Source organism: Lucilia sericata, unplaced genomic scaffold (genome assembly GCF_015586225.1).
Source record: "Lucilia sericata isolate MDLA Ls3-8-SP2 unplaced genomic scaffold, ASM1558622v1 Contig001539F_arrow, whole genome shotgun sequence".
In the NCBI taxonomy this organism is placed as follows: Eukaryota; Metazoa; Arthropoda; class Insecta; order Diptera; family Calliphoridae; genus Lucilia; species Lucilia sericata.
In genome coordinates, this window is record NW_023995463.1 from 81,790 (window position 1) to 101,131 (window position 19,342).

At 33.1% G+C, this 19,342-nt stretch overlaps 1 protein-coding gene across 1 annotated transcript; it reads left to right on the forward strand.

Annotated features, from left to right (window-relative positions):
* The first annotated feature begins 2,401 nt into the window (after window positions 1-2,401).
* On the forward strand, window positions 2,402-17,930 carry LOC119611821 (rho guanine nucleotide exchange factor 10-like protein). The gene is made up of 5 exons (XM_037967521.1): window positions 2,402-3,500; window positions 3,623-3,865; window positions 6,842-7,679; window positions 14,683-15,311; window positions 15,442-17,930. The coding sequence occupies exons 1-5, from the start codon at window positions 3,240-3,242 to the stop codon at window positions 17,695-17,697; spliced, it is 4,227 nt and encodes a 1,408-aa protein (XP_037823449.1). The 5' UTR covers window positions 2,402-3,239; the 3' UTR covers window positions 17,698-17,930.
* The last annotated feature ends 1,412 nt before the right edge of the window (window positions 17,931-19,342 follow it).

Sequence of the window (19,342 nt, forward strand, 5' to 3'; positions counted from 1 at the left end):
GCTTTTTAAAAAAGCTTTTTCATATAAATCTTTTAAAAAAGGCTTTTTTGTATAAAAAAAGCTTTTTCATAAAAATCTCTTGTGTAACTTTTCTCAGAAAATTTCTTTTTACTTGAAAGAAACTTAAAACAAAAAGTTTTATACAAAAGCTTTTTTAAAAATAAAAACATTTTGTAGAACTTGTTAGTCTATAATATGTTGTCCCATATTTCTAGCCCTTTGGCAACTCTTTTTTTTATTTCTGTAAAAAATTGTCTTGGTAATCAACATGTTGTCGCTATTACTTCCTTATCCCTCACAGTTTTTTATGACTTTCTGTTTAATATAGTGTGAGATAGTTTTGTATTTATTTATTTTTTTATGGTAAAGTGTTTTTTTATGACCGATACCGATGAGCAGTTTTATTTTCCCTAATAGTTCATCTCAAAACACTGACCCTTTTTAATGTGCGAAAAAAAAAAAACTAAACAAGAAATATACAAGTAAGCTTATCATCAGCGGCTTAAACAGCAACGAACGAATGAATGAATGGACAAGACAAATTCCATACACTAAAAGCAACATTAAAAATCCATAAACATACAAACCATATTCTTATACTTATCTCCTCTAGCTTTTTTTCCATCTTCTAAAAGTTTTTTTTCTTATAAAGAAAGAAAAAGTCTAGTCTATGTGTATAGAAAACAGCCAACAGCCAATGCCGCTTGTTGTATTATAAAAGCTTTTGGACTATGACGAGTCCATTAACTATGAGATGGCGGAACTTTTGAAAATAAAATAAAAAATTAACTTATTTATGTTTTTAGCTTTTTGCCCACTAATCTTTCTTAGGAAAAAGTAAAGCTCGTAATTTGTTGGTGTTTGCCATTTGTTAGAGGTTCTATTGTTGTTGCTAGTGTTTTAATAAATAAAAAGTTCTTGACAAAGGAAATCATAGCTAAAAAAGGAAAAAAGTGAATTGAAAAACACCCACTCATTAAAGAAACGTTCTGCTAAACAAAATCAAAATAATTTTTGAGTCATATAGATACATACATAAATGATGATGAGTTAGTGGTTTGATATTAAGTTGGAAAACTATGTTCACACTAACAAAATTTTGTTATAACATAAGAACTTTTTGATTTTCATTTGTGGCCAAATAATCTTTGTTAGTGTCAGCCGTTTCTGTCTTGTAAAAGCTTTTCTGTTATATAAAATAAATTTAAGACAATCGTGCCTCTAGATTTTGAAAGTAAAAGCCATTTAGGTTTTTTTTTTTGTGTGAGGTCTAGAGGTCAAAAAATTTAATTTAATTCAATAAGTACCCCCAATATTTAGTTGTTACACGTGCCTAGAACTAAATTAAGAAAGTTTGTTGTTTTTTTTAGTTTTGGTTATCGCCAAGAACATGTTACTTTCCAAATAATTGACAACAATATGTGCAAATATGACAGAAAGTTATTTTACCGCAAAGAAAAACTTCAAATTGAAAAGGTAGTAATCAAAATTTGGCAACAATTTCGTTATTTCGTGGCTAATCAAAGTTTTAGAAACTTTCTTAAGGTTGTTTGTCATATTAGGAAAATCTCTATCAAATTTCTTGGAACCCTTAAACTTGTTCACAAACAGTGTTTTGCCGTAACAAATAGACTTGATTACAAAAAGCTCTTACTAGAAAAGCTTTTAACCAAATAAAATTTTATTAGAAAGGCTTTTTAACAAAAAAACTTTTATAAGAGCATCATTGTAACTGAAAAAAGGTTTTTTAGCAGCTCTTAATAGACAAACTTTATAAACCACAAAAAGCTATTTCTATAAAAGGTGTTTTTCATCAAATAAGCTTTACTAAACTTGTTCACAAACATGGTTTTTGACATTAATCAAATTTTTTGCCGTTAAAAAAGCAACAAAGAGACTTGATTACAAAAAGCTCTTACTAGAAAAGCTTTTTAAGCATAAAAGCTCTTACTAAAAAACCTTTTTAACCAAATAACCTTTTACTAGATAGGTTTTTTAACAAAAAAAAAAAACTTTTATTATAACATCATTGTAACTAAAAAAGCTTTTTAGCTTTTACTACTAAAGCTTTTTAAACAAAAAAGTTTTTAATAGACAAACTTTATAAACAACAAAAAGCTATTTCTATAAAAGGTGTTTTTCATCAAATAAGCTTTTACTAGAAAAGCTTATTAATAAGAAACTTTTTCTAGAAAAGCTTTTTAACCTAAAAAAGTTTTACTTGAAAGGCGTTTTAATAAAATAAACTTGGTTTTATCTACCAAATAACCAAAAAGTTTTTACTAGGAAAGCTTTTTAACCAAAAAATGCTTTATATAGCTTTTATACTTTTTTTACTTTTTCAACTTTTAATAAAGTTTTAGAACTAAACTAATTTATTACTCTATTCTCTCTTTACAGATGAATCGAAATTAAATTCCGGTTCTTGGGAAGATCCCCTGCCCACGACGACCACACATCACAACAATAACGCCAGTCAGAATCTAACGAATCTAGCTAGCGCTCAAAGCGCTAAAAACGGCAACATAACGACAACAACAGCACAACTACACAATCTCACAAATTTAAGACGTCCTGACACCTTAGCCACAGCACGTCACAATCTCCAGCCACTGATTATACAACCGGTAACAAATCTACAACAACAACATCATCACCATCATCAGCAGCAACACAGTCATCATCAACAACATTCAGCGTTTACCGGCAGTGTCTTAGGCCGCTGTAACGAAGCGGCGGCACTACAACAACAACAACAGCAACAACATCACCAACAGCAACCTCTACTACAGGGGGCTGCTGTAACCGGCAGCACAATAGCTGGCGGTAGTTTTAACGCCAACGGCGGATCGACTGCCGTTGGTGGCGCCACTGACGGTTCGGCGGGTTCGCCCAATAACATAGCGGTTGTCGAACATATAACAGACTCCGCACAAATCGATTTTCAAACAAAATCACCTTTACCACCTAACAGCTCTTCGGAAGACGAAGAGTTGGCCAACGAGGAGGATTTAAACGGCAGCGTGACGTCATCTCTGAGTGCCACAAATCAACGCAATTCACAATTGCGTTCCACTTTCAATCGGGCCAAACAACACTTGTCCTTTGACAAATGGCGTTCGTCGAATGCCAACAATTCAGCTGCTGATACAAGCAGTAATTCAAGTACCAGCAGTGGTGGTGGCGGTGGAGGTAGTGGTACATTAACACGCCGTGCGAGTACAACTTGTGCCACCACAATGCCCACAGCCCATCAACCGCCGCGAGAAGATATCACAACACCGGGTGAAACGCCTGGTGGTAGATTATCTCGTTGGTTTTCCATACGACGCGGTTCATCACATCAATACGATGTGGGCGGTCGTGATGGCAGACAATCGAATTCATCGAGTATAGATTTGCCAGATGCTGTGTGTGATGGCCAACAGGCATCGCCACAAAAAATAACAAATTCAGCGAATTCATCAAAATCTGCCTGTAAAATGCCTGGGGTACCAGAAGTAAGTGCAATAAAATATTGTAAAAGATAATAACATAATGTTTAATATCCTGTCTATGTTTGGAAACACATCCTGTTGAAATAATTTTTTTATTAATTTTTTTATTTTTCTTTTTCAATTAGAATGAAGATGATGATATATCATCATTAACCGCATCGACTTCTAGATTCGATTTGGATTTAATGATACCACCGGGTAGTCGTGCCAACGGCACTGCCCGTTCGGCTCACAATCGTTTGGTCCAGCCTATGTTACCACCAGCGCCACCTGGTCTTTCACAGCAACAGCTTAAGCGTCGCCATATTGTGGCTGCCATTGTTCATAGTGAAAATTCATATGTGGCAACTCTACAACGTCTAGTCAATGTAAGTTTATGTGAAAGTTTATCTTTGTGTGTATTTGTTTTTTTTTTCAAATTCATCTCCATGTATGCAAATTTTATATTTCTTTTGTTTTAATTAGAGTAGTTTATGTTTTTTCTTTAATTTTTGCATTTTAGTGTTAATTTTTAATCATTTTACACTTTCGTTTCTTCTTTCGAAGTTTTTCATTAATTTTATTATTTTGCATGTTTGAAAAACATTTTTTCTAATAGCTCCTATGTGTGAAAAAACACATTAAAAAATTCATTTAATTTTCACATGAAATTAAACATTATAATGCAATAAATTAAGTAATTAATTGTTAATTTTAATTTTTTATTATGCTTTTTTCAATATCATGAACATTTCTATGTTTTCGCCACCCGCCATAACATATCAGTCGATAATACATTATCTATTTCTGAATCGATAGAATCAAAATATAGATAAAAAATATGACTACCTAGATCGGTTTTCATAAAAAAACTTTTCTTTTTTCTCTTAATTTCAATTTTTTTGCATGTTTTCTTAAATTTTCATATTAACTTTTTTTATCCCCCTAATATTCATACTTCATATTAATACATTTTTATTGTAAATTTTATTTCTTTACATGCCATCCATCCAAATTTTATATAAATATAATTCCATCCCCCTCTCTCTACTACTACTTACTTACTACGTCACGCTATCAAAATAAATATAAAAAAAAACAAATTGAAAATAATTAAATAATTAATAATTTGAATTAACATTTTAATCATCAATCATCATTTACTACTAACAAATAATCCCCCTCAAAAATCAAAATATAGTTGCAAAATTAAAGTAAATAAAAATGTACAGAATTGTAAATTAAAATTGAGAAAAAAAGAGGCAAAATAAATGTTTGAATAAAATTATATATCATTGGATAGTTTAAAGAAAAACTAAAAACTTGACCACTTTTCAATTGAAATTAAATTGTTGAAGTTTTTCTGGAATCTCGAAATTAGTCAATTCACAGTAACATGTCGTATTTTAGCTACGAAAGTGAATAGTTTAAAGAAAGTGACATCATTTCCTTTTTAAAAGCATATGAATTATTCGCTATCAGTTCGAGATGAATGAAAAACTATCAATTCAATGTGAATGACAAAACAAATAAATTGTTCCAGATTAATGTGTTGTTTCTAGATAACGAGCGAGTAGTTTGAGCACAAATTTTACTTGTATTTTGTTATTGTAACAAAAACAAAATACAAGTAAAATTTTAACTCAAACTACTCACACGTTATCTAGAAACAACACATAAGTCTATAGTGTAGCCTACAGTCTAGTCTATAGTCTAATCTATAGTGTAGTCTATAGTCTATTCTATAGTCTAGTCTAGTCTATAGTCTAGTCTATAGTCTAGTCTATAGTCTAGTCTATAGTCTAGTCTATAGTCTAGTCTATAGTCTAGTCTATAGTCTAGTCTATAGTCTAGTCTATAGTCTAGTCTATAGTCTAGTCTATAGTCTAGTCTATAGTCTAGTCTATAGTCTAGTCTATAGTCTAGTCTATAGTCTAGTCTATAGTCTAGTCTATAGTCTAGTCTATAGTCTAGTCTATAGTCTAGTCTATAGTCTAGTCTATAGTCTAGTCTATAGTCTAGTCTATAGTCTAGTCTATAGTCTAGTCTATAGTCTAGTCTATAGTCTAGTCTATAGTCTAGTCTATAGTCTAGTCTATAGTCTAGTCTATAGTCTAGTCTATAGTCTAGTCTATAGTCTAGTCTATAGTCTAGTCTATAGTCTAGTCTATAGTCTAGTCTATAGTCTAGTCTATAGTCTAGTCTATAGTCTAGTCTATAGTCTAGTCTATAGTCTAGTCTATAGTCTAGTCTAGTCTATAGTCTAGTCTATAGTCTAGTCTATAGTCTAGTCTATAGTCTAGTCTATAGTCTAGTCTATAGTCTAGTCTATAGTCTAGTCTATAGTCTAGTCTATAGTCTAGTCTATAGTCTAGTCTATAGTCTAGTCTATAGTCTAGTCTATAGTCTAGTCTATAGTCTAGTCTATAGTCAAGTCTATAGTCAAGTCTATAGTCTAGTCTATAGTCAAGTCTATAGTCTAGTCTATAGTCTAGTCTATAGTCTAGTCTATAGTCTAGTCTATAGTCTAGTCTATAGTCTAGTCTATAGTCTAGTCTATAGTCTAGTCTATAGTCTAGTCTATAGTCTAGTCTATAGTCTAGTCTATAGTCTAGTCTATAGTCTAGTCTATAGTCTAGTCTATAGTCTAGTCTATAGTCTAGTCTATAGTCTAGTCTATAGTCTAGTCTATAGTCTAGTCTATAGTCTAGTCTATAGTCTAGTCTATAGTCTAGTCTATAGTCTAGTCTATAGTCTAGTCTATAGTCTAGTCTATAGTCTAGTCTATAGTCTAGTCTATAGTCTAGTCTATAGTCTAGTCTATAGTCTAGTCTATAGTCTAGTCTATAGTCTATTCTATAGTCTAATCTATAGTCTAATCTATAGTCTAGATCTATAGTCTAGTCTATAGTCTAGTCTATAGTCTAATCTATAGTCTAATCTATAGTCTAGTCTATAGTCTAGTCTATAGTCTAGTCTATAGTCTAGTCTATAGTCTAGTCTATAGTCTAGTCTATAGTCTAGTCTATAGTCTAGTCTATAGTCTAGTCTATAGTCTAGTCTATAGTCTAGTCTATAGTCTAGTCTATAGTCTATTCTATAGTCTAATCTATAGTCTAGACTATAGTCAAGTCAATAGTCTAGTCTATAGTCTAGTCTATAGTGTTATCTATAGCAGTAGACTTAGTCTATTAAAAGTCTAAGGAAATTATATCTAAATTATCAAATATTTTTCAATAATTCCATAAACAAATTTTGCCTCTTTTTTCTACTATTTAAACATGAAAAAAGTATTATTACTTTTTGTTCTATTAGCCGCAAACCTCTAAAACAAACAATTTCCATTTTTTCTCTATTTTCTTTAGGATTACAAAAAACCTCTTGAAGATAGTAGTCCACCCGTGTTGAGTGCTACCAAAATAAGTACACTCTTCCATCGCCTGCCAGAAATTCTCCAATCGCATCAATTGTTTCGCATCGCTCTCGCTGAATGTGTACGCAATTGGGATCGTGATGAAAAATTGGGTGATTGTTTTGTGAGCGCCTTCAGTAAGCCACGTATTTTAGAAATCTATTCAGGTTTCATCAATAATTTCTCAGCTGCCATGGAATTAGCTAAAATGGAAGAAAAACGCAAATCAGCATTGGCGGATTTCTTCAAAGTTAAACAAATAAGTGCTCATGATCGTTTAAGTTTCTTTGGCTTAATGGTTAAGCCCGTTCAACGTTTTCCTCAATTTATACTCTTTCTACAAGACTTACTCAAGTATACACCCCAGGGACATCATGATCGCATGTCGCTACAATTGGCTCTAACACAACTGGAACTGTTGGCTGAAATGCTCAATGAACGTAAGCGTGAGGCAGAACAGTATCAAGGTTTCAAAGAGATGTTAGGACATATAAGTGGTACATTTAATACACGTTCTCTAACCACAACCGAAGGTAATCGGCCACGTTATCTACTGCGTGAGGATAATGTAACACATATGGAATTTAATCAGGCTGGTTTTATAGTCAAATCTAAACAACGTCGTTTGCTGTTGTTGAATGATAAGGTCATTTGTGTTTCAGTGGCACCCAAACAGTCACATGATTTTGGTGCCACCGAAAAGTTGACATTTAAATGGATGTATCCGGTAACGGATGTGGAAATTGTGGATAATAGTACTTCCGCTACCTTATCGAGAATATTAACTGCTGGTAAGTGAGAATGTTATCCTTAAAAACATATGTAGATGTTCATCCTAGTAGTTTCAAACTTTCCCCCACTTAATCAAACTATAACTCGTATTACTTTATGACAATTGCACTGTACATGTCAACATTTTTAACTTAAAACTTAACTTTTACTTTAAAATTATAATTATAATGAAAATGAAAACAATTACTTGGCAGAAAACTGAAAAAAAAACTCCATCTATTTTCTTGTCTATTCATAAATAGCAGCATGAATCAAAACGCAAGAAAAAAAAGATGCCATGATCGTTCAAAAACCTTTAAAGAGTTTGAAAACTCCTCCTTAACATGTCAATGACTTGGAAACGAGAGTGAAACTTATATTTTAGACTTAAATATTAGAAAATTTCCTAGCATCTATTTTTTTTGTTTCGGTCTTGACTAATGAATTGCGTGCCGTTAAATACCCCCAACTTAGTTTTTTTTTTTTTTTTTTTTTTTGTTTTTCTTTATTGTATGATGGCGGCCCATCATAATATTTGCGTCCTCACAAACAAATAAAGCGTAAAATGGAAAATACTCACCATTATTATTAATATATGGTAGAAAAGAAATAAATAGTAATAACGTTATTTTACTCCTTCCAAGCATAACAGAAATCATTAAATGAAAAAAAAAATTAAAGAAACAAACAAAATTTTAAGAAAAAAAAAACTATAATAAATAACTTGCGTATTTTCAATTGTGTAAAATGAAAATGCAGTACATGCGCGCATGTGCAGTTGAGGTTTTAACCCTAGAAAGAGATCAGTCTTTAATAATTGATCTTTACATAGCTTTTTCCATTCTATGAAATGTCAACTGTTCATAACACGACCTTATGATGCAACTAATACATGATCACATGATCGTTTCGACTTTATTCCCTAAAATTTTGTTAATGACTTCATCCGATCATCGGAGTTCTATTTAGAAATAGTGTCATTGTTAGATCAGATAGCGATCAACGATCAGTGATCCGTGATATTGAAAGATCATTAAACAATCAATTCTTTGCTTTTTGAAAATTAATATAACACGATCAGTTTGAGATCACTTCGTTTGGACTCTTAATAGTGAAGATTTACCTGGATTCAATTATACTGCTAGATCAACTGGCGATCAATACTCTTTACTGATATTGCAAGATCATTGTCATTATTACGTCAATCAGTTAGGGATGGGCAAGATTATTTAATGATTCATTTCTTCCAGTTTTGTGCTTTCTGAAAACAAGATCAGTTAATAATCACTTCGTTTGGATACTTAATATTGCAGATTTACCTGCGATTAAATTATATTGATTGATCAGTTGGCTATTAACAATCAACACTCTTTACTGAGCAAGATCCTTATTTTGAACAGATATTCTAACATCAGTTAGCGATCATCATTCTTTACAGATTTTAAATGATCATTTTCAATTCACTTCCGATCTTTGCTTTTTGAAAACTTATATTACAAGATCAGTTAGAGATCATTGCGTTTTGACAATTATTTGGATGAAAATATATTTCTAGATTGGTTGACAAATCAACACTCTACGATCAACAATCTTTATCGATATTCCAAAATCATTTAACGTTTAATTCCCTTCTGATCTTTGCTTTTTGAAAACTAGTATTGGAATATTAAATAGAGATCACTTCGTTTTGATTCTTAATTGTGAAGATTTAGTGAGATTTTGTAAAATTGATCTTCAGTCTTTGCTTTGCTTCATGTTTGATAATGAATCCAATGGCGTTCAGTTGATCGACAATCTTTACTGATATTGCAAGATCATTTAACGATCGCTAATTCGCTTTGGATTTTTTGCCTTTTGAAAACTAATATTGAGAGATCAGTTAGGTCTTTGGCTTTTGAAAATCAATATTGAAAGATCAGTTAGTGATCACTACGTTTTGACTATTAATAGTGAATATTTATATGGTTTGATTAAGGTAAAGATTTTAAAATCGATCTTCATTCTATACATAGCTTCGATTTTGATATTGAAGTATTCGAACATAGGAATTTTACAATTTCAATATTGAATATGTCAATCAGAAAGAGTTTGGAAAACTGATCTGAGTCAAACTTTTTTATTTTCACTCATTTATTTGTTATTTTTTGGAAGAATGCAACTAAAAATTTTAAGATCATGACAGAAACTAATTCATTCTCCTACAATTGATCTTTATGCCTTTTGCATTTTTTTACATATTAAAACCAGTTATAGAGATTAATACAAATATAGGTTCTGAACTGCGATCAGTTCCTTACTTCTTTTTTGATTTCATAGAATAACATATTTGTCAAGATTTCAAAATTGGAAACCAAATATAGGTTCTGAGTACCAAAATAAATATGAAATAGATCAAAATTGCGAACAGTTCTGAACTTTGTTTTAAATTTCATAGAATAACGTATTTGACAAGATTTCAAAATTGCCCCCACCGGATCATTTAAGGGTTAATTTGGCGAAAAACTAACAAATAATAGCCATAACTCTTATAACTGGTGATTGAGTGGTGGGAGCTTTATTTTTTTGTTTTCTTCTTAGCGCATTTAAAATAATAACAGTCTTTCAATATCGTCATGTTATGATGATTTTTAAAACTTTATTTACCAGCAAAGAAAAAAAACATTGCGTTTTTCTCAACAAGTTTTTCCAGCAACGAAATGAAAAGAAAAAAACACTGCAAATGGGGGGCGAACAAAATCAAAAGACCAAAAACTTTTAAAGCAAAAAATATGTTACTAATAAAACACTATGATTTAGTTTAACAGGCTAAAAAGATACAATTGAAATAAAGAAAAAAAATGGTCTTGTTATTGAATGTAGACAATTGGCATCAAATATCAGTTTATGGTTTTGGTTACGTTTTAGTTTAAATTTAACTTTTTTCCCAATATCGTGCCGTTGGAAATTTCAAGACAAACAAACAGCAACTTACAAGTTTATAAACATTTATTAAAGTGGTCATTGTGTGTTTTTTTTCTTTTGCCTTGATTTAAAAAAAAAAGAAAATTGTAACCTTTACTTTTATAAAGCGCGTTTGCATTTGAATTTTCTTTATTTTCCTTTTTGCCATGTCAAATTTATTTTTTGAAAATAAAATGAACGAACGTTAGTTTTTCATGTTAATTTGTTGATTTATGCAATTTGCCAATAATCATAATTATTGTATTTCAATACATTTTTATTATTGTTTTTGATAGTTAGGGAACAATTCAAAATGTGAAAAACCAAATCATTGTTATTGTTTTTTTTTTTTAGTTGTTGCCATGGTTGGTAACTCAAGACTGTTGGGAAAAAGGGTATGGTTTCCGCTTCGGATGTAATAAATTGCTAAAGAGATAAATAAAGTGAATTTTTATGGTTTGTTTTGATTGTTTATGAAATAAACAATCCATTTTGTTTAGCAGGCCTACTATATAATGAAGTAGTTTTTTTTTTCTCTCAAAATAATACCAAAAGCTGCCAAACAGTTTATTAATAATATAATTTTTTTTTTTATTTTTTAACGTTTTTCTTCTTAATTTTTTATTATTTTTTCATATTTTGAGGAGATTGTATGTCAGAAAATTTATTGTTTAGAAAAACGACTACAAGAAGATGAAAATAATATAAAAAAAAAAAACTTCCTAAAACGATAACGATCAAAATACGAAAAAAAAATCAACCACAAATAAAACAAAAAGTTTAAATAATAAACATTAATGCGGAAATTTTGTTTTAAACAAAGTTTTACTGATTATTAATATGAAGGTAGACAAAATTATATAAAATGAAAGTAATTGTTAGACACACTTTGCTCATAAAAAAACTCGTTAAGAAATTTCTAGAGAATTCCTAGAAAAGTTAAACAAATTCTTGTAGATATTTAAGAACTTGTCTTAGGGCCAATCTTTAGGTGAAAGATAAGCGATTAAATTAAAATTAATCCTCAAAAAATGTTTTTGAGTACTTAATTAGTTAATTTAGTTTGCAAGTTTAAGCGCCCAATGGAGGTGGTTTAAACTTAAGCACGAAATGCAAAAGTGTAAACAGCTGATGCAAAAAAATTAATACAATTTTTATAAATATAAACATTAAAATGTTCTATTTATTGATTAGTATAAATTATGGACACTTCAAAATACATTTTTTTTTTTGTTTTTAATTTAAGTTTTCATTAGTTTTCATATTAAATTTACAATTGTCTTCTTCTTTTTTATAAAATATGCATTGTTTTGATAACAAACAGGGGAGTTTTCTATTGTTTTGTATGGCAACACTGCGAAGTTTAATCTTGTACTCAAAAACATCAAAGGGGATTAACATAAGATTAAATTTATTTTTAGATTAACTAATCTGATTATTAATTGGCATTTGATTACCATCTCAAAAACCCGCTCTTAGAAGTTTCCAATTCCGTAATGATTTGTGTTGCCAACATTTAACAACAATTTTTAAAAGTTCTAGCTATTGCAACAGTTCTTTTCGGTCTGCTAAAGCTTCAGGTCATTTCAGAGCGCCGATTCTCTTCTTCCGAGTTTCTTATAGGGAGTTTTGCTAGGGTTCTTTAAGAGGCAGCTTACGATTTATAAAGCATCCACATGGTTAACAATCGTTAGCCTAGTGTGATTCATCGTTTTAGAGCAACGGACCAATAGTTGTGGAAACCATAAAGTTTTTGTAGTCAAAGCTTCAGGTCATTTCGGAACGTCGATTCCCTTCTGCCGAGTTTCTTATTAAGAGTTTTGCTAGAGCTCTTTTTTAAGAAGCAGCTACCACATGGTTAACAATCTTTGGCCTAGTGTGTTTCGCCGTTTTAGAGCAACGATCCAATTGTAGTGGAAACCATAAAGTTTTTGTAGTCAAAGCTTCAGATGATTTCAGAGCGTCGATTCCCTTTTGCCGAGTTTCTTATTGGGAGTTTAGCTAGAGTTCTTTTTCAAGAAGCAGCTTAAGATTTATAAAGCTTCCACATGGTTAACAGTCTTTATCCTAGTGTTATTCATCGTTTTAGAGCAACGATCCAATTGTCGTCGAAACAATAAAGTTTTTGTAGTCAAAGCTTCAGGTCATTTCAGAGCGTCGATTCCCTTTTGGCCTAGTGTGTTTCGTCGTTTTAGAGCAACCGACCAATAGTTGTGGAAACCATAAAGTTTTTGTAGTCAAAGCTTCAGATTATTTCACAGCGTCGATTCCCTTCTGCCGAAATTCTTATTCGGAGCTTTGCAAGAGTTCGTTTTTAAGAAGCAGCTTACGATTGATAAAGCTTCCACATGGTTAACAATCTTTGGCCTAGTGTGTTTCGTCGTTTTAGAGCAACGATCCAATTGTCGTGGAAACCATAAAGTTTTTGTAGTCAAAGCTTCAGGTCATTTCGGAGCGTCGATTCTCTTCTTCCGAGTTTCTTATGGGGAGTTTTGCTAGAGTTCTTTTTTAAGAAGCAGCTTGCGATTGATAAAGCTTCCACATGGTTAACAATCTTAAGCCTAGTGTGATTCGTCGTTTTAGAGCAACGATCCAATTGTCGTGGAAACGATAAAGTTTTTGTAGTCAAAGCTTCAGATGATTTCAGAGCGTCGATTCTCTTCTTCCGAGTTTCTTATGGGCAGTTTTGCTAGAGTTCTTTTTCAAGAAGCAGCTTACGATTGATAAAGCTTCCACATGGTTAACAATCTTTGGCCTAGTGTGTTTCGTCGTTTTAGAGCAACGATCCAATTGTCGTCGAAACAATAAAGTTTTTGTAGTCAATGCTACAGGACATTTCAGAGCGTCGATTCTCTTCTGCCGAGTTTCTTATTGGGAGTTTTGCTAGAGTTCTTTTTCAAGAAGCAGCTTACGATTTATAAAGCTTCCACATGGTTAAAAGTCTTTTGCCTAGGGTGATTCATCGTTTTAGAGCAACGATCCAATTGTCGTGGAAACCATAAAGTTTTTGTAGTCAAAGCTTCAGGTTATTTCACAGCGTCGATTCTCTTCTTCCGAGTTTCTTATGGGGAGTTTTGCTAGAGTTCTTTTTCAAGAAGCAGCTTACGATTGATAAAGCTTCCACATGGTTAACAATCATTAGCCTAGTGTGTTTCGTCGTTTTAGAGCAACGATCCAATTGTCGTGGAAACCATAAAGTTTTTTTAGTCAAAGCTTCAGGTTATTTCACAGCGTCGATTCTCTTCTGCCGAGTTTCTTATAAGGAGTTTTGCTAGAGTTCTTTTTTAAGAAGCAGCTTACGGTTGATAAAGCTTCCACATGGTTAACAATCTTTAGCCAAGCAACGATCCAATTGTCGTGGAAACGATAAAGTTTTTGTAATCAAGTGACCCCTTATAGCTGCGATCATTTGGTGACAAAAAAGCAGTCTACTTATACCAACTACTGTTAATCGCCGCGTAGCTTTAGTATTAACGAAAGATCTTCCACACTTTTGATCCGACTTTATGTTAACGTCGCACAGCTTCAATATTTCCTTTAGACTTGCGATAGGATCGAAGTTTTTAGTCAACGAATAAAGTTCTTCATTCTAAAAAAGGCCTCTACTTTACAATATAATAAGTTTATACTATCGCCACGTAGTTTCTCGGAAACTAAGTTCCAATGAATGCCTCATTAACACCTTGCTCTATGCGGAATAATTGAAACTCATTGGATCAATCTTTCTCAGCCAATTGTTTTAGGGATTTTTCCACTTAATTTGACCAACTTAGAGCGGGTTTTTGAGTTGGCAATCAAATGGCAATTAATAATCAGATTAGTTAATACCTATAAAAATAAATTTAATCTGATGTTAATCCCCTTCGATATTTTTGAGTACATGATTAAATTTCGCAGTGTTGCCATACAACTTGCAAACAAAATTAACTAATTGAGTACTCAAAGACAACTTTCGAGGAATAAATTTAATTTAATCGCTAATCTTTTATCTAAAGATTGGCCCTTAGATGCTTAGATTCTAATCATTATTGAAACATTTACAAGTCCCCATTTCACTAACTCCTATCGCATTTCCCTTTTCAGGTCTCAATCGCGGCGGAAGTCTTAAATCGAATAGTAGCTCATGCAACAACTACTCCACCAACACACTACCTGCCAACACATCCTCGCCTTCAGCTGGAGCCTATCAAAATGCCGCCTTCGATAATTCACCCGCTGCTCTTCTAACCAATGGTGCTGATAATCTCTGCAACGAAATGAGTACACTCATGTACGATTACGAAGTTGTTTCACGTATTAACGATCTTGTTGGTTCGCTTAAGGGAACTTACAAGGAACTTAACTCGAATGTTACCCGTAATCTTATGAATTCCATACAAAGTTCTATACAAAGAAAAAATGAAGAAATGGCATGGGTGGATTCATGCTGTTTGCAATTAGTGGCCCGTAATAAGAATGGTAAAGAAGAGACGTTTACATTCCAGACAGCAAATCCCAACGTTAAAAAGGAATGGATAACGGAATTGCGTTTAGCGCAACTTGCGCTCGATATCAATAATTCACCGGCTTGGGAGACAACATCGGCTGAGCCGTGTGCCACGAGTACGCCGGCGTATGAACAGCAACAGATGCAGCTGGTGCAGAGGCAATCGAATAAGATGCCATTGTTTGTTAAAGCGATGCCGGTTTATAAGTCACAGCATCAAACGGAGGTGGGTAGATGAAACAAATTTGATAATTTCGGAAATTTTTAAAAAAGTATTCCACTTTGGTCAGTGGAATACTTTTAAATGTAAATGTACACTTTAAATATCTCTTAACAATTTCTTTCTCTCTTTCTAGGTTCGCTGTGGATGTTACTATACCATCGCTAATGATTCGAAAATCAGTGGCAATGCCCGACGCCGCCATAAACAACAGAATTATCTGTGGATTTGCACCACAAATGGTTCCTCTTCACAACTAACCGTCTACTCACAGCATCACCAACAGGCTGGCAATCTACGAGATGTTGGCACATTTGAATTGGCCGAAACCCAAGTGACAGCCATTGAATTTGTCAAAGGTTTAGATAATTGCAAGACACGCGAAGAATACAATTCCTTATTGGGTGATCTCATTTGGATGGGCACCGATGCCAAAAAGTTATTGATATATTCTGCTAAAAATCCCGAACAAGAAGAACAATTAAATTGTTGTAGTGTGCCGGGTATAGTGACGAGGATTCTTTATCATTTCGATACTATATATGTGGCTCTAACGAATGCTACCATCTTGATTTATCGTCGTGCCTATGATGGTGTTTGGATGTTGAAAGATCCTCAGGTGGTGCAGTTGGGAGAGAGTGGCTTGCCGGTACCCAGTATTTTACCCATTAATATGAATATCTATGCTGCCTGTGCCAATCGCGTATACGTTTTGAACGCCTTAAATGGTGAGATCCAACGCAGTTTTGAGGTGCATCATGGCTCTAATCAGCAGGTCAATCTAATGGCTCATTCTGGCATAGGCTTGTGGATTTCCTTGAAGAACTCCACCATGTTGTGTTTGTATCATACGGAGACCTTTAAACACTTGCAGGATATTAATATAGCATCGAGTGTTTTGCGCAGTGATGGCAAAAAGGAACAGGCTGTTAATAATAGTGCCATTTATGTGACCGCCCTAATGGCCTGCAAGGGTTTGCTGTGGGTGGGCACCAATGTGGGCATAGCGGTTACCATACCCTTGCCCCGTTTAGAGGGTGTACCCATTATAAGTGGTGGCATTAGCATGTCTTGTCATGCTCATTTTGGACCCATAACTTTCCTATTGCCTCTGGTGCCTAAAGTGTATCCCTCGTATAAACCCTCCGCTTCAAATAACTCACAAACTTTACCACCGGCTTTGAATATAGCAGTGGAACCCGTGGTGGTTCCTAGCATGGGTGATGATTTACAATTGCCCGCCATAGATGCCGATCCCAAGAAGTTAACCGAAGCTGATTTAGATGAGAGTGCAGTGGTTTTAAGAAGAGATTTGCCTAAAGATGATTCCGGTTCGGGATCAGCCTCCCCTTCGGCCTTTATGCTAAGAGAACTAAGTGCCGATGGTGCGGATTCCAATGCCTCATCACCTCGCTGCTCTAAATTGGATAAACAAAACTCCTTGGATCAATCGTTCTCGGCGAAAATTAGAGCTTCTTTGGCCAATTCACCAGCTTTTCATCGTAAACGTTTTAGAGATTTGTCCTCAGAATCTGCTCGCATGTCTAAAACTTTACCTAGAGGTTTGGGTTCCGCAGGCTACTTCCAATCAGGTCTTAACTCCAATACTAGTACCCTGTCTCATGCAGAACATGGTTATTGTGATGTCTATGGTCTTTATGGTAAATTGATCTTTGTTAAAGAAGATTATGATGCGGAAGAAGGAACCCAGGGTAATCTCATGGATATGATGTATGAAGGCATGCGTAGATCTGATCCAGAATTAGCTGCCATACCCGGACGTGTTACCACCTTAGATAGACGTTTAAGAATGAAAGCCTCACGACCACGTTCTCTAGATCTATCCAATTGGTCAGTGGATTCAAAATCATCCAGTTTGTATACCTCCTCGGGCAGTGAGGAAAGTATGGGTATACGTTTCTTTGGCGGACGTTCGGTGTCACGCAATAGCTCTAGTGCCAGTCATAAAACCTCAGGAAATGGCAGTGATTTGGGTAATATCTCAGAAAATGGTCTAATGACCGAACTGCATCACAATCATAGTACACCCAAATCAGAGGATGGTTTCAAGCTAATGCAACAACACAAACAAGGGGGCGGAGCAGGAGCCAATACCTCTTCCACACCACCTCCAGCAGCAGCCACCGCTACACTTAAACGTAAACAAAAGCAAAACGCCAAACAACAGCAGCAGCAACAAGCCGATGGACCACGCACTATTATCACTTTGACAGGAGGACGCGGTTACTGGCGTCATGTCTGGTACAATAATACCAATTCACCCGGCCACAAATCCTCTTCCTCCTCATCCTCTCTCAGTTCAGGAGCCTCTTCACCACTCATTGCCAATTCAAATGATGCCCACATTGTTATATGGGAGAAAAAGTTATAATCTCGGGAGTATGTGTGGCACTGTAAGGCCACACCACCATCTCTAGCCAGCCAACTACAACCCTCAACATCTATGTATTTACAACCACCCTCCTCAGCACTCTCTACCCCCGAACGACGTAGTCGTGTACGTTTTCGGGGATCATTTGTAATGCGTGAGCGAGGAGGTGCCTCATCATTGACCGGTTCACCCAACTTAAGTTTAGGCACTCCCACCACCATGGGTGGCAGTTTAAGAAGATTGGCAAAATTGAGACGCGGTGGTAGTTTAAAAGAGTTTTAATTTAAGAGAGCAGTGTATAGTATTCAAGTGAGTGTTATTTATAAAGCCCATCACTTTTTTTTTCTGAAACATATTTTTGAAATCTTTAAGTAGTTTTAATGAATATTTAAAATAAAAAAAAAGTTCTTTTACTGGTGTTATATTTTATACTTACACATACAAGTTAAGCGCACTTGGCGCGGTAAGCAAAGCTTAAGCTTAAGTTAACTTTATAAGAACGACTTTATATATAAGTGTTTTTTTTATATAAAACGAGAATTAAGGTTAAATGGAAATTCAGCTAAGACAGTTTAATTGTTAATGAACTGTTCTTTATTTTAAGCATTTCATGTGTTAAATTAAAGCTAAACTTTTTGCTAATAACTTAAGTTATATATTGTTATTAATGTTGTAATAAGTGTAGTTTTTATAACACTTTTGTTTTTTTTTTTTTGGATAAAATAGAACTCTTTAAACAAAATGAAAGTTTAAACCGCTCAAAACTTGTTGTCGTTTAACATTATAACTTTTTGATTTAATTGTAAATAATTTGTATACAAAACAAAAACTTTTCTTTTTCAAATTTCTCCATAAAGAATTAAAAATTAAAAAAAAACATATTCTTTCGATATTTGTAACTTTAACATAAGACTTAACAGGAAACAAACAAACAAACAAACCATTATATAAATCTTTTGCTTACAACATATAGTTAATAAATAATTTTTTGTAGGATTTTAGTATTTACACACACACATGCCCAGATAAACACACAAAATGGAAAAAGCCTTAAATATAGAATATTGTTTTGTTTTTTATAAAGATTTTCTTTTAAAATAAATTTGTATAAATTAGTAATTTAGTGAAATAGGTTTTTCTTTGTAAAAAAAAAAATATGAAATATTTCTATTTTATTTAAACTTTAAATTTATATTTTTATGAAAATTAATTAAATATTTTTAGGCTTTTAGTAAAAAGTATTGAAATTGTAACGAAAGAAAGGCTACTACTCTGCGATTCGATTGGAAAAGAAAAATGTTCGAATTTATATGTTAAATAGTATTTCGAAAGATTTTACTTTCGAATCAAATTAAGAAGTTACTAACTTCCCAATTTTGTTGTTTTTCAATTGCCAGTAGTTCCACGAAAATATATAAATCTAAAAAATTTAGAAAATTATAGTTTTCAATAAACATTTGGACAATATTTAAACAATTCTCCTAAATATTGCCTTTTTTAAATTTCCACTCCTTCCTTAACAAATACGTTACAATTTCTCTCACTTTTTAGGCAAAAATTATGTTTTAACACAAAAACCCAAATTATGCTATTAATTTTATTAACTTTTAAACAATTTCTATAATTGTTAATAAAATTGAGCGTA